Source organism: Ammodytes marinus (genome assembly GCF_949987685.1).
Source record: "Ammodytes marinus genome assembly, chromosome: 15".
NCBI classification, from domain to species: domain Eukaryota; kingdom Metazoa; phylum Chordata; class Actinopteri; order Uranoscopiformes; family Ammodytidae; genus Ammodytes; species Ammodytes marinus.
This window is the reverse complement of record NC_137219.1, coordinates 6,246,743-6,268,798: the sequence shown is the minus strand read 5'-3', so window position 1 is coordinate 6,268,798 and position 22,056 is coordinate 6,246,743. Positions and strand designations below refer to the sequence as shown.

The 22,056-nt window shown below is 41.9% G+C and overlaps 1 protein-coding gene across 1 annotated transcript; it reads right to left on the bottom strand.

The window, feature by feature from the left end:
* Nucleotides 1–1,752: 1,752 nt before the first annotated feature.
* map3k9 (mitogen-activated protein kinase kinase kinase 9) lies at nucleotides 1,753–20,450 on the bottom strand (the record flags this gene model as incomplete). The annotated part of the gene is made up of 11 exons (XM_080042839.1): nucleotides 1,753–2,207; nucleotides 4,503–5,270; nucleotides 5,725–5,837; nucleotides 5,955–6,096; nucleotides 6,309–6,431; nucleotides 6,883–7,123; nucleotides 8,028–8,203; nucleotides 8,553–8,701; nucleotides 10,676–10,856; nucleotides 15,496–15,909; nucleotides 20,024–20,450. The coding sequence occupies 11 exons, from the start codon at nucleotides 20,448–20,450 to the stop codon at nucleotides 1,753–1,755; spliced, it is 3,189 nt and encodes a 1,062-aa protein (XP_079898965.1).
* Nucleotides 20,451–22,056: the final 1,606 nt, after the last annotated feature.

The window sequence follows — 22,056 nt, the reverse complement described above, 5'->3', positions numbered from 1 at the left end:
GCCTTTCAACTAAGATAAATACGTTTTATTTCCTCATAATTCCAATTTCTCAAATCCCAACATGTTGTCATTAAATCCCTTGTTCGCTACAGTCCAAATCCTCCGTAATTAAAAAAAATAAAGATAGGCAAACTCTCACAACTCGGGCCTGCTACCAGGGAATGTTCTGTATTTTCACTAAAAGTAATCATCAAAATATTGATTAACCAACTAATTCTTTCAGCTTTAGTTCCCTCGTTAGATTGAAAACGATTCTTGCAGCCTTGTCAAAGATGTCTTTAGAAAAACCAGCAGCATAAAACAAACAAAACAACAGCAAGAAAAAAACATAAAAAATGCATGAAACAGATAAATAAAAGTAATAAATACAAAGGAAGTCAAACATGACTACATTTCATTGCAGGCCATATTTTAACCCTGTAAAACATTCTTGGACAACAGTAAAGAGTGTCAAAATTCAAGGCAAATATAATATATTATAAAAGAAAATAATACATCAAATAAGTAAATCAATAAATAAAATTAAATAAAAATTGTAACAAATATAAATAATAAAGAAATGTCTACATGCCACCAGGGCCTGCTTCCCTTGTGTTGGCGGTTCAAAATTCACGCAGTCCGTTGCTTACATAACCAAAAAACATACTTTACAGCCCCTCATCCTCTCTTGATCAACAATTCATGAGGGTGGACAAATTTACATAGTCACACAAATACATTTCTTTTTTAGCTTGGAGTAATGGTTCTCAACCGGTGGGCCAAACAAGCTGCTCAGACAGGGTCACGAACAAACAATGAACCATGAATTCCTGACAGTGTTTTTGGTCCAAATTCGAAACCCAACATTTTTCATACAGTTCACCATACGTTGGGCTTGAGACCGCGTCAGACAGGACATGGTGCTGACGCAGTTTCAAGGCCCAACGCAGAGAATTTCTCATACTATACAGCCTGACTCCCTTGGATATTACTCTGTACACGTGATTGGTGATGACAGGTGCTCAGTACAAAACAGGAATCCATCCGCCACTAATAGCACAAGGAGAGTGTATCATACAGCCGACAGACACGGAACACATTTTTTGACAATGGAAAAATAACCTGAAGCTTTACATTCATGATGCTTTCCAAAAGTGCACTTCATCATTAAAATGCACAATCTGGATTCAAGCTTTAAATTAAGAAAAAGGTTATGTAAAAAGCTTTGTGTGAAACTGCCAGTGCCATTCTGCTTTAAAGCCATTCATCAGTTTATTCAAAAAGAAAGAAAGAAAGATTAAAAAAAAACCTTACATCTTGAATGACAGATTCCTGTTCCTGTAAGTGACAGTAATCAAGATAAGTGTTAGTTCTCCCTGTAATGCATCAATGACCAGACTTGGGTCAAATCATATTGTCAAATGGTTTTGTTTAAAGGCCCAATATGTAACATTAAGAAATGACTTCTCAAACAGACAACTTATAATGTAAATTGTTTCGTAAATGTTACACAATTGACCTTTAAGTCGTTTTAGATTCCAAATGTTCTTATATTCATCACAAATGGCAACAACAAACATCCAAGTATATATCTTCTGGTAATTTAATGACTATATTTTCCAAGGTGAACCAGCCCCATTAATTACTGAATAAAGCTACAAACTGAATTATTTTGTTAGTACTAATTGGCCGAGACCTGTAACAATCCAAAGGCTAACACATTATTGACAGTCCCCTCCTTGTGTTGTGTTGGTAAAGGGGCTTTATACCGAGTTAGGACCAGAACCCGGGTCTGTAGCGGTATGGTGAGTCTTTGGGGAAGCTGATCTCAGGTCTGCAGAGTGGGACGGTCCCATCGAGGCATTGGCCCTCATCCAGCTTATCCAGCAGGTTCTCTCTCTTGCGTGGGGAATATGGCGTTGGGGCCTCTAGCGGTGTTGGTAGCACTGCCGGGTCCCTGCCAAACTCTACAGTGGGAGGTGTCTCTGTGCTGGACGTGTGGGCGGGCGACTCGCCGTTACCATGGTTTTGTCCATTTCCCCACGGCCTAGCTTCCGCAAAAAGCCCGTCAAAGCGCCGAGGTGAGGGACGAGGCCGCGCCACAAAGTCCAGGGTTTTGGGCCGTTCAGGAGCGCAGCGACGACGCGGAGTCGGAGGGAACACGATGTTGGGATTGGGGAGACGGGGGACGTCGGGACAGTCTTCTTTTAAACCTCTGAACCCCGCTGCTGCGAAAGAAAGGGGAAAGAAAGAAGAAAGAAAAACAATAATACCACCAGAACAATATTTCCGGTGGCGACGAGGAATTTTCAAGTTTTTGTTGATTCTAGAGGCACCGTTGGACAAAAGCTAAAGTGTTTTTACTACACTAGCATCCAAGCGCTTACTGGTGTTGTAACGAGTTCTGCAGGCAGGAAGAATTTGTTACAACACCAGCACGAGAATTGCATGCACCTAGTGGGAGAGCACTTAGGGTCTGGGTACTATCCTATAATTCCTTTTTTCAATAGTACCCAGACCACTTAGCCCTGGTGAAAACTGATGCATCTGCTTTAGCCTATAGCCTACTAATAATAATAATAATATCTTTATTTATATAGCACCTTTAAAAACATTGGTTTACAAAGTGCTTTAACAAAATACATGAGCAAGTACAATCAAATGAATACATATTAATAAAAAAAAAGAAAAACACACATACAAAAAGACATACTCATATATACACACAACACAACGAACCAAACAAGATTAATACGTGCTAGGATAAAAAGACATTGAGGAAGAGAATAAAAATAATAAATAGACGTAATAAATAGACGGCATCACGTAAAAGCAAGTCTATAAAAATGTGTTTTAAGAAGTGATTTAAAAGAGGTTACTGATTCAGCCAGCCTTATCTCCGCGGGCAGGTCGTTCCAAAGCCGAGGCGCCCTTGTGGAGAAGGCCCGATCACCTCTAGTCTTGAGCCTCGACCTTGGAACAGTAAGGAGGGCCTCGCCCGCGGATGTAAGGCTGCGAGCAGGCTCGTACGGGGTCAGCATGTCTGTGACGTACTCGGGGGCAAGACCCCGACGAGCCTTAAAAGTGATCAATAAAATCTTAAAATCGATTCTAAAACGGACAGGGAGCCAGTGCAAAGAAGCTAAAACAGGAGTGATGTGATGCCGTCTGTTAAAACCAGTGAGAAGCCTAGCTGCTGAGTTCTGAACCAACTGGAGGCGGGAGAGTGATTTGTGGTTGATGCCGGTTAACAGAGAGTTGCAGTAATCTAGACGGGAGAATATTAGTGCATGGATGACTTTTTCAAGGTCGGGTTGTGATAGAAAATGTTTAATTTTGGAGATGGTTCTGATGTGGAGAAAACATGACTGTACAACTTTGTTAATGTGAGGGATGAAAGTGAAGTCTGAATCTAAAATGACACCTAAGTTTCTGGCAGTGGGCTTAATATTATCGGATAATGGACCGAGGCTGATGGGACTGGTGATGGTGCTTGGCGGGTTGAACAGTATTATTTCAGATTTGGAGTTGTTAAGTTGGAGGAAGTTATGGGCCATCCAGCGGTTCACATCTTTGAGGCAGTCTAAAACAGCAGCCAGGCTTCTCGGATCGTTGGGTCTCAGCGGTATATCTGTGTGTCGTCAGCATACCAATGATAGGAAACATTGTGCCGCTGGATGATTTGGCCGAGTGGGAGCATATATATTGAAAATAAAATAGGACCTAAAATTGAACCCTGCGGTACACCATAGGCTACTTGGGTTGTAGAGGAAGAGTGGTTGCCGATGGTGACCGCACAGGTTCTATTAAAAAGATAAGAATTGAACCAACCAAGTGCAGTGTCCCTGATAACAATAAAAGATTTAAGACGATTTATTAAAATTGTGTGATCTATAGTATCGAAAGCGGCACTTAGATCTAAAAGAATTAAAATTGCACTCTCTCCTCTGTCAGTAGTTAAAAGCAGGTCGTTGGTTACCTTGAGGAGGGCAGTTTCTGTGCTGTGCAATGCTCTAAAACCAGACTGAAATTTTACTAATAGCGGAGTTCACTGGCCTCCTGTGAGCCGAAATGGCACATATGTAGTTTGATTCATTGACCTCTAAAAGTAAAGTTGCAGTTCGGTTGCATTATTTGGAAGATGTTTGTTACATGATGAGAATTGCATCCCCTATTTCAGCCAAGGTGAGTGATATTATATATATGTATGAAAGTCTCAGTGTGTTGAGTGAAAATGGCCCAAAAAAATATAAGCTGGAAAGAGCCTTTGATCCTGGAGGTTTCGGAAAATGAAACTAGGTGCATGCAATTCTCGGCAACGTCAAAATCACTGTTGCCGAACAATGCATCATACACCTCCTTATTTCCTTTTTCCGACACTTCAGATCAAAAGCTTCTTCAGCTCATATTTTGGGCTGTTTTGACTGAATTTCAAACACATAGCACTCACCTGGTCTGAAATAAAAATCTGCAATTCTTGGCAAAGCTGTAGGCAAATAGATGAAAGAAGCCAAACACCTTACCTGTGTTCTCTAATGCCGATCTCTCTGGCAAGGGTTCCAGACTATTGGGAAGGCAGCTCTTCTTGATGGCGCCGTCCGACGGTGTCCGGCGCAGGCCACGCGAGGAACTCGGGGGGCAGGGAACGTGTGTGGGCGTGAGGGACTGTCTGGGGTTACGCTTGAAGCTCTCCAGGTGGGTGTTGACCAGCGGGTTGATTGGTGATTGACGCTGTAAGACGGGAGGATGCTGGGCCTGTTGCGAGCCAGGTCTGTACACCAACAGCTCCTCACTGTCTGAGCGAATCAGCGATCGCGTGGAGTTACAGTCAGACACGGACGACAAGGACAGTAGCGTGTAGGACGAGGGTATCGAAGGCGCCGGGGTTTTCAGCGGGCTTTCCCTCCGAAACAGTTTGCGATGCTGCGGGCTGGTGCTCCGCCTCTGGCCCCCTGTCCTGTGGAAGAAGCTCTCCCATCGGGGTTTGATGTTCTCCTCCGGCTGGGCCACAGGCAGCAGGTTGCAGCCCAGTCCCACGGCCGCCAGCAGAGCCCCACAGCCTAGAAGGACCAGCTCCGACCGCCGACCCCCACCGGGACTCTTCTTGAACGGGGGAGTTCCCGGGACCTGGACACTGGCACAGTACTCATCTCCGTTTCCGTCAGCAACAGCAGCAGCAGCAGCAGAGGAGGAGGAGGAGGCGTGGCCATCTTTGTGGAACGGGATGCAGAGGTAGGACTGACCGGAAGCGGCTTCCCCGGGCTCAGTAGGGAAGCAGCAGTCTTCATTTTCTAAAAATAAAGAATCACTAATGTCAATTGAGTTGCCGTCTAAGGCCCGTGCACTGGAGAAATACTAGGGCTGTGCTGAAATACTGATAAGGAAATTTGTCATGATATTTATTTTCGTGATATCTGTATCGTATCGTCAGCTCCAAAAATCGTTACGCCAAAAGGCCTACTGCGACATTGTTACTTGAATTCCTCCCGTCTTAGATTGGTTGTTCTGAGTGTGCATGATGATTTTGTAAAGCAACAGTCTGTTTACACAAACACACACGGCTACAAACATCTGGGAGTTTCTCTGGTCAACCACTAAAGGCCATGTGGGAGCAAAGTATCTCACTAACTTACTTGCTACATGTTTTCCCAGCCAGTTTGCCACTGCACTGACTGACTGTATAATTATGTGGAGTGTGTGTACATATACTAGCCAAAATAGATTTAATAAGCTGGTCCTTCATACCCATCTCCACCAGGCTTGGCACCCCAGGCACTGCCGGACTGTGTCTGGGCGATCGGCGAAGGTTTGGGGCGCTGCAGGACCGCTGTCTGCTGCCTTCATGGGGAGGCTTCACACTGTCATAGAAAAAAACAGACAAAAATCAAACAAGCTCAGATTTTGATTTTGCACATTGCACCTTTAAAATGGAATTAGATTGACATGAAGTGTTTTATTTTCTGGCGTCTCCTCACCTAGCGTCAGCACTGTGCTCCCTATATGGGCCTCCCCCTCGACATCGGCCCTTTTTCCTGGAGCCCATCCTCTCACTCTCGTCTTCATCCGGAAGCAGACACGTGTTTCGACCCCAGGCTGTACATCCCTCCCCTGGAGTGACTGCAAAATGAAAACATTTTAAAATAACATATAATGAAAAGCAATACCAAGAGGCAACCATTAAAAAGCTTTGTAATGAATAATAACTGAACTGAGACAACAAAGAGAACTTTAAACGTCCCTTGGGGGAAAATCGGATTCTGTGCTCCAGGGTAATAACGATCAACTGAATCATATTCAATTTGAAATCTAAAGATTGTTATGGCGCTCACGTTGGATAGCTCTCAGGCGCGGCAGTATCTGTGGACTGGTCGGAGGACTGGAGCCGCTGCTGAGCAAACTCTTGCGCCGGTCATGCGAGGGAGATGCCTGCACTGTGATTTTATGCTGAAAATCTAGAAACAGAATATGAAAAAAAAACACATAAACTTCAAAGAATAAATGTGACATTAGGAATTGGATTTACACAAGTCTAAACAAAACTGATCAAACGCTGAACACCTAAAGCTGCTATACGTCACCTTCATAAGATAAGATAACTATAAGTTAATTGCACCTATTATACAAAATGTGTCATTGACCCCTGTCTATTGCTATCGTCACAGTGGGCATATTTTGTACTGTATCAAACATTTGAAAAAGGACATGTGGAATGCATGATTTTGTTGAAGTAGTTCTTTTTTTTTGTTGCTTGACTTTGGAGCTGTATTAATAAATGGCGCCGAGAGTTTTTCTGGAGTGGTATTGAGAGTTGGAAAATTGAGAAATCTGACGAATATTACGGTGTTTTCAGCTGGTGCACGCCTTTGACACACTCAGTCACCTTACAGTCAGTTTGCAGGTTACCTGAAGGCAAGCTGATCCTGTTTCCGTCCTTGAGTTTGAGGCGGTTGCGTCTGAACTTGCCCTGCCTGCTCTCCACGTGAGGCTTCTCCTGGTAGAGCTGGTGGATGATGATGTTCAGTTCTCTCTCCAGGATGTGGATCTCTCTCTCGGCCAGTTCCTGCTCGCGCCTCCTCAGCGCCTCCTCCTGGCACTTCTGCTGCAGCGCGGCTTGAGTTAGCTCCTCCTCCCACGATCGCAGCTCCTAAAAAAGGGAAAGAAGTTAAAGATGCAGTGGGCAGTTAAGTTGTATTTTGGCGACATCTAGTGGTGAAAAAACTAGATCGCAAGGCTCAGTGTCTACCCCTCCTGTTCAGAGAATTTATTGATGCTATGGTGGCCTTCAAGGACAAGAAGTTGGTTGCTCAAGACGGCATCATCCAACACTGCCTCAAGTATTCCCACAATATCAAATGATGAGGTGAAAATGTATTTAGTTATTCATTCTATAGTACTTATTATTTTTCTTCCATCTGCTGCATTTCCAGCAGACACCCACTATATATAAGCGGCGAAAGGCCGTCAAGTTTGTCCATTCTGTGCTACTGTAGAAACATGGCAGTGCAACATGGCAGTTTCCAAGGTAGATATAAAACGCTGATTCTAAAGTAACACAATATACAATAACCTTTATTTTCAACAGAGTATACACTAATTAAAACATACTTATAAACATAATATTCCATTTCTACCAAGTCTGTTCTGAAAAACAATAATTCCCTTTCCATACTGCACCTTTAAGGGGAGAAGGAAAATCATATGAAAACTGCATTGAACTCCTGACCTTACACTTCTTAATGCCAATGGATTCCCTCATTTAGGCCATTAGAGAACCGCATAATTGCAGATAATTACATTAAAAAGGTGCAACGAGGAACTTTTAAATATTTGTGAAAAAGTCACATTTTTCCTTTGATGATCATAATCAGTGCAATGCTACTTTTTTATAATTTTTCTTGATGCCTTTGTCATGGGTACACTCACCCAGGAACAACAGCTGGGGTAGTAAAAACACAACCGCTTTTGTCCAAAGGGGTTGCAAGTATTAACACAAACTGAAAATTCTTCAGAGCACCTTTAATTCAACCTTAAGACATCCTCATCATTACCTTCTCCTTCAACCTCAGCTGGTCAAACATCTCCTGGATCTCCAGCTTCCAGTCATCCTGCAGAGAGTGGAAGGAGGCTGCTGGCATCTCAAAGAAGCCTGACTCCTCGATGGCCGTCAGATGATCCAGGATAGTTGTGAAATGAGGCCGGGAGTGAGGGTCTGGGCTCCAGCAGTCTGTGGCAAAAGATGAAGAAAAAAATAAACTAGAAACATGGGACAATTTTGGCCTGAGAAAATATTTTGGGACCTTCAATGTTTCCAGAAAGTGATCATTTATTCTGTTTACTGGATGTTAACCCGCTTCTACTTCATAGGCTTTTTCTCACTGCAGGGGATAAACAAACAAACATCCTTTGGCTACTCCAACCATTTTAAATAATAAATGCTCAGTGGTAGGCTATTTTTCTAGTGCATAAATAGACACTTGTGTTATATTTTTGCATGAGGCTCTCAGGCTAAAAGAAAAACACACATTTCTGCAATAACTATATGATCATTTACATCCAATTTGATTTCCCCTTACCCTCCATGAGACGTGCAAAGGGTTCGGGACAGGTGGAGGGAATGGGCAGAGCCAGTTTGTTCATGGCCACACCATAAGCCACCGCCAGGCAATCGATTCCACGAAATGGAACTTCTCCTGTCAGCAGCTCCCACAAGAGCACGCCATAACTGTATTATTAAAGAAAAAGAAAGAAAAAAGAAAATAGAAAATATATGATAAAAGGAATCTTTAAATAATCATACATTTTGGATAAGCACATTAATTTTTTTTCATCTCCACTTATGTTTCAGCCTACAATGTTCTCCTTATGCAAGTGTTAAATCATCTATTGTGCAATATATAACCGTCGCCTGGTTATAAAAATTAATGTGGTTATGAATATATGAATGCCAAGCAGGATGTTTGCGGAAAAATGGTGTCAGTGTCAACAGCGAAAGCACTTTATTTTTGAATAAGTGTGAGAAAGGGTTTAATACGGCACCTGGTTGCACTTGTGTAAATACCAAGGTGAGACGGAAAAAGGTCAAAACATGAACATTTCATTTTAGAGCAGTGCGGAGGCTGACAGATTCATATGAGTCATTGCTAAACTGTGATGAAATGTTACCAAGTGGGTTGTATATATCCATTAAAACAATTCTAAAAATGATGAGCTTCTTAACATTAGAAAGAGATCAAATGTTTTCTAGAGATACAGTTACGCGTGCCATGTAAAAAGAAAAAATAAATAAATCTAACTTTCAGATTTTTGCTTCAAATATGTGGAAATGATACAGGGCAAAACAACCCATTAAAATACATGGGACTGTAATTTGGCATATTTTTATTCTACACTTGCATAGAGGTTATTGATTTAAGAAACGATGTACTTCTCCCTCCCTGGACTACTCTGCACTCCTGGGAACATTTGTCTTTCTATCATTACAGCTATAATGCTAGCACGCTGCCTTCTCTCGAGTCTCTCACTGATCACTCTATAATCCTGTTACAAAGGGAAATCCCACGTTCACAGTCAAGAATAGGTTGGCTGCATAGTTAATGCAACTACATATGTAAGTGACAACACAACAGATTGTCAAAGAAGACATCAGATGAATGTGAAATGGCATTGAAGCAAACTTAAAAGAATGTGTCAGGTTTAAATTACATACTTTTCAACATGTTCTTTTAACATATACGTTACTCTTGTGCTCCCAAATAGGATGAGACAAGTTCTTAGGATCTTCTCAGGGTTCATAAAGAGCGCAAAAGCTAATTGGCTCTGGTGTTCTTACATGTCTAAAGCATGTTTTAACCTGCAGTTAGCGGCTTGAAATAACAATTGCTTACACTGTTGTTAACTACATAAGCATTAATCCATGAATGGTTGAGAGGAGGTCAGTAAAAGGTCTGCATATGTATATAAGTCTCTTAAGAGGACATGGTGACTTGTTTACTACAACCAACAGTCCCAAACCCAAAGATAATCTGCATGCTAAACATTTTCAAGTATAGGCCTACAACTGTGTATACTATAAAATGAATCTGCAACGTTCTTGACAATGGAATATTTTGCCAATCAACTTCTCGAGTAATTGACCGACTTTTTAGCTGAACTTGCAGTAATAACAGACAAGACTGCAATATTCAAACCCTGAACATATAACATATTTACAGTTACACTCAATATGGGAATAAGTGTATACTAATATATCTGAGTTTATCTTTGCATAAGAAGCACTCAATACATTTTCGACATGATCTAAAAATTACATTTAATTACATTTTGTGAATACTTTGCAATAGCCTGCACATTTGCAGTGTGTAAAATTGTATAGTATTGTTTGCCTAACAACTATGAGATGTATAATGATAAATTGCATTGCCCACCTTTACACACTATGCATTGTATCAGACTGTTAATGGTTTAAATAACACACAAGATTCTCCAGAAATACTTTTTGTGCTGCCTGAGTACAAAGACCTAATGTTTAATATATAGTTACATTTACTCTTCAGCCTTGTCTAGTTTTGTACTCATTCTCCTGATCCACCAAAGCCTGTTCTTTGTTACTATGGCAACTGGCGCCTGAGCTGAACTTTTGCTTATGAATGGTGGATAACCCCCCCCCCCCCCTTCCCCGTTCTGCTGCTCTGCCCACCTCCAAATGTCGCTACCCTTGGAGAAGGTGGACGAGCGGATGACTTCGGGCGCCATCCACGCATAGGTTCCCGCCGCACTCATCTTGGTGGTGCGGTGCCACTCTCGGGCCAGGCCGAAATCTGTGATCTTCAGGGTCTTGTTGCTGAGGTCTTCCATCTCAACTCTCTCTAGGATGAGGACTGGATAAGTGTGTGGTTGGGTTGGGGCAATGGTTGGAGTGGGTATACGTGATGAGGGGATTTCGTTTGGAGGGTGGGGGGGGAGGATGTAGAGGGGTGCGGTGATAACGTGCAGATTGGGCAGGTATAAAAGGGTTTGAGGTAATCACAACCGAAATTGTAATGTTGGGAGGGGCAGCAGGAGGGAGTGGGAGCAGGCCCATAATAAAAAAACACAATAAATGTGGAAATGTAAAAATCAAATAAAAACATGGTGGACCAACAAAACAGGGTGTGGTTGATGGGATGAAAGGATTGAAAAGGATGAAAGCAAGAGTTGATAGAGAAAAGGAGAGAACAAAGAGAAAGCAAAAGACCATGAGCCAATGGAACAGAGCAAAGCAGAGATAAAAAAACAACACATTTGAATCAATGAGTCTTTTTTATTTTTTACACAACAGAACATCTCAGTCAGACACCAATACGACAGTTAAAAGGTGGAGTCAGCGATTCTGGAGAACGGTTGTTGTCATGATATGGTACCTGTCCGTATTATGTGTGCGCTGAAAAGAAATCCAGTGTTAATGCAAAGCCTAGGATCTGTAAACTTGAATTTAAAACAAAGGGTATGTAAACAAAGGGGGCCCATCATACCTAGCAACATGCTCGTTTACAGAGCCTAGACAGTGTATTAACACTGGAATGTTTTAATCGCACGGGTAGCCGATCGTGAGGAGATATCCACTGATTTTGACCAAAAGTGATTTTGACAACAAGCATTCTCCAGAATCGCTGACTCCACCTTTAAAAGCTACAAAAATAGCCTGTTCTGAAGAGCCTCATTTACTCTGATAGACTTGAAAAACATCCCATTCCCAACAAGCACAAGCAAAGTAGTTCTCCTTCTAACCACATTCTCTCTCTCTCCCTCTCTCCCTCTCTCTCTCTCTCTCTCTCCTACCCCCGTTCAGCTCCACAGTGCCAGGCCATCTGCTGTGGCCGTGCCCAGTGGAGAGGGAGTGTCTGCAGGCTGCGGTGCACATGAAGCGCCCCTTCATCTGCCGCTCATGTGGCTCTAATGCTACATAGACAGTTTCCTAAAGAAGAACTAAAAACCCAAACATGTGGCTCAAGTAAACCCTGCTCCTGTGTATAGCTCAAGATGGACAACACAGCTGAATCCCCTCTGAGAACGATGATGCTTGAGATAAGAGCATGGAAGAGAGGACAGGTAAGGTGAAAGGAAGGCTGTAGAGAGAGCTGAAAGTACAAGAAAAACAGTCCTGGAATAACTGCCTATGAATGCTCAATGGCAAATAAAAATATAGTAAGTGAAGTGCGAGATCATATAAATCCAGTTTTTGAAGCATGAATTAGGCTACAGTTACAGGCTTTCTGCATGATTATTTTTCCCAGGTTCAGCAAAATAGTTGCATGGCACTAGAACTGCTTTGAGAGAAAACCACTTTTGCTTTGTCTTAATTGTAACTGTATAATCTATATACTTGTTGTAACATATTCACTGTTTCTGTTTGTCCCTCCACCAGTTGGTGAATAAACCTTTTAAAATTAATTAAAAAAAAGTTCCTGTTCATGAGCCTTTGAGAGGAAAAAAATTCAAGAAAGATTCCCTGTCCTGACCCTTAATGCATTACTGCCTGCCTCCAGTTGTAAGTCTCTTTGGATGAAAGCGTCTGTTAAATGACACGTAATGTAATTGTATTGCTACCAACCACTTAATTACCGCAGTGATGCATCACAAGGTGGGGTCTCCACTTGTCACTTCCTAAATAAACCCTGAAAGACTTATGTGTCCACTGATTAGACAGGAGTTTTGCGATGAATAGACCCGACACCATAGTATGAGAAACATCCCCATAACATGATGTCTGTGCCACCATGCTTCACTGTCTTCAAAGTGTACCGTGGCTTGAATTCAGTGTTTGGGGGTCATCTGACAAACTGTCTGCGGCCCCTATTCAAGCCACAGCACACTTTGAAGACAGTGAAGCATGGTGGCACAGACATCATGTTATGGGGATGTTTCTCATACTATGGTGTCGGGTCTATTTATCGCATACCATGGATCATGGATCAGTTTGGATACATTCAAATACTTGAAGAGGTCATGTTGCCTTATGCCGAAGAGGAAATGCCCTTAAAATGGGTGTTCCAACAAGTCAACGACCCCAAACACACCAGTAAGTGAACAAGATCTTGGTTCCAGACCAACAAGATTAACGTTATGGAGTGGCCAGCCCAATCCCTGGACCTTAATCCAATAGAAAACCTATGTGGTGACATCAAAAATGCTGTTTTTGAGGCAAAACCAAGGAATGCAGAGGAATTGTGGAAAGTAGTCCAATCGTCCTGGGCTGAAACACCTGTTCACAGGTGCCATAAGTTGGTCGGCTCCATGCAACACAGATGTGAAGCAATTCTCAGAAACAGAGGTTATACAACTAAATATTAGTTCAGTGATTCATAGGAAAGCTAAATCTTCATGCATTTTTTAGTTGATACAGTAAATGTTTGAGTTGTAAAGAAAAATGCAGACACTGCTATTTTTTTGAACAGTCTAATATTCCTTTTTCTTCAAATTCTGTAAAGATATAGAAACATTTGACAAATGTTTCTTCATATTTGGATTTGGAATTGAATGTGCAATGTCCCCAATGCATTTGCGTGTTTGGAAATAAAAGCTATTATTAGGATTTTGATTTACTACGTTTTTTAAACACACTGCTATTATTTTGAACACAACTGTATAAGACAAATAAATGTAAAATAAGTCCTTATTCAAATCTGTGTAATAATCCACAAATAACTTTCTGTTTGCTCCAGATACAAATGCATACTAGTGGAAAGAATGACATACTGGTTCTTAAATCACGTACAGACCCTGAGAGCTTTTCACTTCCTAGAAATCAATATTTCGACCCACACAGGCAAAAAACGAAAGTAAAAGTGGATGAGACACTCCGTAAAAGAGGGGACTTGAATTGTGCAGTGTATGTACTGTTATAGGGCATGGGGGTTTCACCCAAAAGAGCCCAGCATGGCAACCAGTTACATTGACTTAGCACTATAAAGCAGCCAGTTGGAAGTGAAGCGACTGAGCTGATCACTGTAGAACTGACCAATGGCAGGCCAGAAACCAGCTGTGTGCATCGTCAGAGCCTCCAATAGGGGAGGGAGGGCGGGGCAGAGCGTTGGGCAAATCCGCAGTAATAGGCTTGGGATTTAGGGGGATCCACTCGGGTAAAATGCAAGATTACTACTGCTCCACAAAATACACACATGCAAAGTCCTTTTGCTTTCTGCTCTCAATAAGTGATTAGAATTACTGCAAATCAGTCATGGTGTCGGCTCGTTTTCTATCATAAAAGGTGCATTCAGTGATTTGTTTTCTCTCCCACAGCCACAATGTAACACATATGTGAGGGCAACTGATCAATGACATTGAGAGTCATTATTTTTCCAGACCCTCGCTTTAGAAAACTATTTTTTTTTATATTTGGTTTGAAAACAACCTTCCACCTAGCCTGGAAATCAAAACCTGCCACTGGCAAATAAAATTTGAAGCTGATTAAGTATGTCAGAAAATTCTGAGCTGCCAATCAAATCATTCTATCCGATATGGGCGGGCCAGAGCCCTATGTATGGGGCTCGGATACGTTGTTTAAGTTTGAAACGGCTTTGGCCTTGAAACTTAACGATTGGAAGACGGCACTCAAATCATTAGCAAGAAAGAAGAATGTTCTGTTTTGACGACCGACCACGCAAAAGTTTAATTTACCAGTCAACCCCGGTGTTCGCTAAACGAACGGGGCAGAATACATTACCTTGTTCATTGCTCTGATTGGTCGTAGTGCTATCCATTCACGTGCAGTGGTGTTTGAAAAGCACACGTAGGTGCCGCCCCTTGGGTTGGGAAAGTCTACTGATTGTGGCCAGACCCGATATCGTTCTAGATGTGGTTCTGAATTTCCAGGCTACCTTCCATCTTTAAATGTATTGACTTTTTTTTCAAAGCGAGAAATGGCTGCTCTGAGTACCCATAATTATATTACAGTCTGAGTCCATTATAGGATCTTATACATTTTGCCGCGAAACTGATGCTTCGGCAATTTCTCCATTCCCCATAGAGTTGACTAAATATAAAAAAAACACTGCATATACTTAGCAAAGAGCTAAAACTATTTCATGAATTGATCAACAGAAAATGAATTAATATCTTATTTAATGAGTGAGTAATCGTTTAGGCCATTTAGAAAGAAGAAATGTCAAACATTCTTTAGTTCCAGCTTATATAATGTGAGGATGTATTGCTATACTCAGTTCTATACAATTTCAAAGTCAATATATGTTGAGATGTGGACTATAAAAAACAACGGGAGGAGGATGTCACCTTGGGATTTAGGAAATTGTAAAGGGGCAATTGTCCGAAATTTCCAGACTTTCTTTTTTTAGACAAAATGTTAATCACCAAATTCAATCAATAATGAAAATGCAGCCCTATGTGCAATTCTTATTGAAATTATTAGAACAATTGGAGTTGATAAATGTTGTGTAACTTGGGGGAACTTCACAAATCAAACTACCACCGAGAAGGACCATTACATGCAATAGCACTATATAGTAACAGAAGGACGCTTACTGTTGGAGGACTTGAGGTCCCGGTGGATGATGGGTACAATGGCTTGGCTGTGGAGGTAGAACATTCCCCTCGCTATCTGCACGGCCCAGTCCACCAGTGTGCAGGGGGGGATGCGTTTCCCCGCCAGCGCCCGGTTCAGTGGGCCTCCGCGGGCTAACTCCATCACCAGACACAGGTTGGGCTCCAGCAGACACACGCCTAGTAAAGCCATGATGTTAGGGTGATTCAGCATGGCGAACAGTTTGGCCTCCTGTCTCACGCTCTCCAGGGTCTGCTCGGGGTCTTCGTCAGGGTCCCGTCGGGCGGCCTTCACAGCCACTTCAGAGCCCTTCCACACCGCGCGGTACACTTTCCCAAAGCCGCCAATTCCGATGATTTCCTCAAGGGTCAGCTCCGAGAAATCAATCTCCAGGACTGAGGTGGGGGGATATGAAAAGAGAGGAAAGGTGACATTTATGGACACACACACACACACACACACACACACACACACACACACACACACACACACACACACACACACACACACACACACGTAATCCCCCCCCATCCCCAAAACAATTACAATCTTCTGACACAATATTGATCCGTCACTTTGTGATGTTGTTTTCTCTTGGTATTTCGTCATTTTAGCTGATTATTTATTGGTAGGAATGTTGTCTGTGGATGTCCTTTTTTTATGCACCTTAAGGATTAGCTCTTTTAAAAAAATATAATATATATTTTTGGTATTTTATGCTTTATTGTTAGACAGTTTGGAGAGACAGAGATGAATTGGGGCAAAGAGGGGAATGACATGCAGAGAACGACCATGGGCCAGATTCAAACCCGTGGTCTGCTACTTCTGAGGACTGAACCTCTATTGAGGGGTTTAACCACTACACAACGAGCCCCCCTAGGATAAGCTCATTTTAATATTGTTGTACATTGTATAATGACTGTAAAGGTTTCTTATCTATTCTCATAGGGAGCAGGTAAGGTATTCTTTTGCACACACCCCTTTGAGGGACTTTTGAGGTCAGGTCCACAACACAACACAAGGTCATCTGCAAATAATATTCTCCAGCCTACTTTCTTTAGGACAACCTTTTCTAAATTTCGCATTAGATTCCAAGGTCCTTGTTGCTGCACTAATTAATTCTAGAAGCAACCCATTCTTATTTTGTTTATGCAGTTATGCAATGCAACATCATAATTATTCTCTATTTTAATCAATCCAACATTCATATCTTAATTCCTGATTATTTAGGCCTTTTCTTAAGCTGTGTCACGTTTATTTTTGTTCTACTTCCCAATCACTATCTAGCTTACAGCATTAACATGTATCTTGAACCTTTTTTTACTGATCTATTATGTATTTTCTCTTGTGCGATGAATACAATAAATAACTGTCAGTCATTCACTTTCAGCATGGACGATGCTTCCTAGCAAGCATCTCACAACTAGGTCATTCAGTTGAAGGATGTCTTTCACTATACTAAGCCACCCTTCTGCCCCAAATACGAGATCTGGTGGAAGTAGTAACCCTGCTGCTTTCACACCAGGGCAAACGTATGTCCTTAAATCTCTGGATGTTAGGAGAAGGAGGGAAGGATGAGGAGAGAGTAGGATGATCCTTTCCACTATATGGCTGCACGATATCAGGAAAGCTTGCGATATGCTACCGTTTAATATTGAGATGGCGAAATCACTTGGCGATATATAAACAGATACTTGAATATCACTGCCAATTTAGGACCAAAATAGCATGTAGTAGTAACCTGTGCAGACACTGAATACATGAAATGTATTCTTTCCTTTCGAACAACATGATTTTATTGTTTATAATTTATTGACCTACACTTTCCAACCTTTTCTGGTAGACAACATCTGATTGGCCAAATATATTGACATGCAGATAGAGGGAATGCAGGGAACATGGAATAGGCTATCATTTCTCTGCAGTTGAAGGTGTCCTTGTGATACATTCCTCGAATGTTGATGTTGTTGTTGTAAGTAATAACAATACATTTTTGATATATTGTACCTTGCCCTACTTTCCATTTTAGGATTTAAATTAAAGTTGTGTTATAATCAGGCCCGGTTCTAGAAAGTCAGACTTGGGTGGGCCTGTAGAAATTTTGGGTGGGCACACTGGTCACAAATTTTTTTGCCCTTGTAAGATATCTGCGTCTGCTTTTTGGCACATTTACTGTGAATTGTGTAGAACACAATATGCAAATAAACTTTGAGTGTTGCTGTGTGGGAAATTTGATTCTTGGATGTTTTTTTCCAAAATGTTTATGAATAACATATAATATACATTATATACAACATAATGTATCTTTTTTTTTAATCGCAGTAACTGTAGGCAGCCTGAGCTGATTGAAGAGAAAGCTTTGGGACTGGGCAACCTGGATGGTGGTAGTCCAGAGCTATATACTATACACACTATATAGATGTATAGTCTTTCCACTATTGCCTCCGATGTCCAGCTGGGTGAAAATAGTAGCCAGCCGAGGTCACGACCCTGCTAGGGGGGTCCGGGGGTATGACCCCCCGGGAGATATTTTTTTGCCTTTTTAAAGTGAAATGCATGAATCTGGTGCACTTTGAGAGGAAAATTAAGAGACTAATTCTGAGGAATTTTGTGTGAACAAATAATTTGGAGACACTGGGTCGGATGAATTAGAAGCTATTGAAGAAAGACACATGGATTTTCAATAGAAATATAAATTTGAAATAAAATATTATGCAGGGTCCTCTGGGATGGGCTTGGTGCTCTTTTTCTTTTATGGGACATATTTTTCTGTAATATAATGAATCAATTTAAATGCAGTGAGAGGAACGAAGCAGAAGAACTCTGTTGTCCAGTTATCTTTTTTTCCACAGACGAGGCTGAAATAGGCTATAGACTACAGTATACACAGTGCATGGGCAACTGAGGGCAGCCCCATTTTCAAATATTTTTAAATAAACTCAATACACACTGTGCATGCCATGGACTTGAATGTGACGTGATCAGTTAACCTCGGATTACCTCCCAGATGAACTGATTCAATTATTAAGCTATTAACTATCTACCAAAACATTGTATTCCTTTTATTGTATGATAATTTACATTTACATAATATGATGTTGATATCAAACACACAAACTTAAGTCGGGACCCTAAGCAACCGCTCATTCGCTTATGCCTCGGGCCGGCTCTGCTGACCAGTGACCACTATAAGCGGGTGGGTAACTTGGAGGCAGGCTGTCCTGCCCAGTGCCCACCCAATAATACAATTAGAAGCAATGCATGGTAATGGTATATTCTTTAGTATTAATTAATTGTCTGAATTTTATTTGACATTTTCTTGGACAGCGAATGAACAGGTCCGTCCGATAGTGGGCCTGGACTTCCACCTAAAAAAATATATATATTTTTTTTTGTTTTTGATTGGGTGGGCACAGCCCACATTTGGGTGGGCACGGCCCACCCTGGCCCCTGGCTAGCGCCGGCCCTGGTTATAATGTGAACGGGAGCTTTTGTGTCCTTGGCAGTAAAAACCAGGAATTGTGTGGATCCCTAAGAGTCAACTAAGCAGACTGACCCTGATGAATATTTCAGGTGAGGAGGATGGTATGTGAAAGTAGGCCAGGCAGCTGCTGTAGAGATGAAAGCTAACAAAAGACAGCTAGAGGCGACATCATGGACCTGTACCCAAACAACTGGACCTGATGGTTGTACATATGGCTTTAAAACACCAGGTTTATTAGCCAATTAATGCTAAGATATAAATAGAAGATTTGTGTGGAAAAGACAGCTTTTGTTGCTACATAGCATCATTTTGCACACAGACCAATAAGAAGTAAGAGGGTTTTCACTATGTGCTTTAGATTCTAATGAGTGCATATATCTATAGGAGCTCAAAAGCTTCTCTACAACTAGAATTGCTTGGACATGTCTTTCTGTCTTGCATCACAATGTTGGTGCAAACACAACCAGCCGCCCTGTGAATGCACATCCCACCAATGCATTCCGTTACAGAGCCAGACAAAGGTTGGCATAATAGCTAATGATGATGAGCCATGTATAGGACCTTGATGTGCAGCTGTGTTAAATAGCCTGGCCCATATCCTTTCTGCTGAAGATGCATTTGCACACTGTGTATTGTAATTTGAGTAGGGAGGCGGGGTGCATCACTGGCCGCAGCTGGCTGGTTTGTTTGACAGGGCAGTGTGTGGTGAATAATGGTCCTGATGCTGCGCGCTGTGTGTGTGTGTGTGTGTGTGTGTGTGTGTGTGTGTGTGTGTGTGTGTGTGTGTGTGTGTGTGTGTGTGTGTGTGTGTGTGTGTGTGTGTGTGTGTGTATTCTCGAGCTGCTGTTTCTAGGCCAACAGGAGTGCACTGCGTCTACCGTGACACAGCACTCTCAGCGTGTGTTACTGGCCTCCTGACAACAGACAATGGGGGGTCGACCTGTGCTGTGTTGTAGTGATGATGGTTCACTGATTTCATTATAGGCCAGGTACGAATAAGCACAATGGGATAGGCTACTACTCACGGTGCAGAGGAGGCAATGGGTACTTCTGCTCTGGAGTGTCCCGTATAATTTCCTCTGGAATGCCATTGCCTTTGCTCACATAATTAGACGGAAAGATGCCAACGCGGTCTGCTATCATGCCGGTCCACCAGCCCTCGTCCCCGGACACCAGGGAGTCTTTGGACAGCACCTCCACCAGGTCGCCCTTTCGCAGGCTGAGCTCGTCGTCCGCAGTCGCTTCATAGTCGAACACGGCCGTCCAGAAGCCCGGTGCGACGGGTAGTACCGCATCCGGCTTATTGGCGCTGCTGCTGCCGCCGCTGCCGCTGCCATTCTTCTCTGGTGTCGGCCAGCGAAAAACATCTGCCTCCTCTGGTTCTTCTGATGAGGGAACGCACACCTTGGGACTCAAACTATTGTTGTCCAAAGCGGGTTTGAAGACATCCATGGACGCGATGATCCATAGGGGCGACCTGGATCACCGCAGGCGCATGCATACATCCACCTGACGTGACGCGGCGTCTGCACACACACACACTCTCACACTCACACAAAGCTAGGTAGCGGCTAATCCCGCACACAAACACACAGCATTCGCCCGCATCGTCTTCTTTTCAGTCTCCGCCGGCTGCTATCAAACAAACATTCAAGGCTTGATGGTTTCCGATGCACAATCGTACACCAATCATCGCTGGAACTAGTCGGACGCACTGGGTCTCTATTTTAAGCCAATTGTGCCAACGTGCGATTCATCCCCTGCCTCCTATTGGTGCACTCACACGTCAGTAACAGCTTAGCTCCCACCCCTTCGCTCTCAGCGTCAACCTGCAAATTATACAGATACAAGGAAGGAAGAAATCAAATGTACCAGCAAATATATAGGGCCTAATGAAGGTGTTTCAGAGCTATGATAAGATTTCCTCCAGAGGATAGACTTATTGGAATTAACAATTGGATAATATAAAATTGCGCAAGTCATGGTTGTGCTCCTTTTAATTCTGTATTAGAAATAAAATTTGAGAAATACATTTAAAATGTTTACATAAAATAGTCCTATATCCATGTGACATTGGCCTGAACATTTCCAAATTCCCTGAAATAGATCTCAATCGCACCTTTTGTAGTACCGAGCCAGAAACGATCATTCATTTCCTTTGTTACTGCCCATCTTCATCTGTGTTTTAGAGCGACATGAAAAACTTTAACCATGACAAGATTGGACATTTCATAAAAAAATTATAATGAAAGCCATTATCAATACATTTGAATGTGGAAACAAATCTTTAGATTACATGACAAACCTTACAACTGCATCTGGTCAATTTCACAATCATAAAGCAAAAAGTTCTCTGCATCCCTACCACACATCATTTTTTTCGGATACATTTTACGTTATGACTAACAAAAAAAGTGAACACACACTGTCATATTGTAAATACTAGTTTTCTGTAGCCCCCTTTTAAAGATGTATTGACTTAGTTTATGATATGATTTATTTGGATGTTGGATTTTATTAACACAACATCGATATGAATGTCCATGTCATGAATAAGGATAATGGTCATTTATGAATGTATGTTCAAACTGTCAATAAGGAATAGGAAAACAACATACAAGGAAGGAAGCTTTTTTTCTTCAAATAGTCTCCTTTATTTAGTTATTGACCCCCCTCAGGAAACAGAAAAAATAACATAAACATAACAAAATACTCAACCTAAGGTTCAATTCCATGCATAATTCCCTGAAATAAAAACAGAATCTGTAGCCAGGAGTAAAAAACAGTCAACATAACAAACAGTCAAATGGACAATCTCCCCACTTTTTCAGTGACGTGATGGGAGGATCAAGTGTGTGTGCGTGTGTGTGTATGTGTGTGTGTGTATGTGCGTGTGTGTGTTTGTGTGTGTGTGTGTGTGTGCATGAGTGTATAGCTGAAATTCAAATAATAGCCCCTCCACACTTGTTAAAAACAGATTCATAAAAGGATTCTCTTCACGCCATTAAATTCCGTTCATGAAAAAACACAAACAAATAAAGTTGAAATCTAGTGTGGT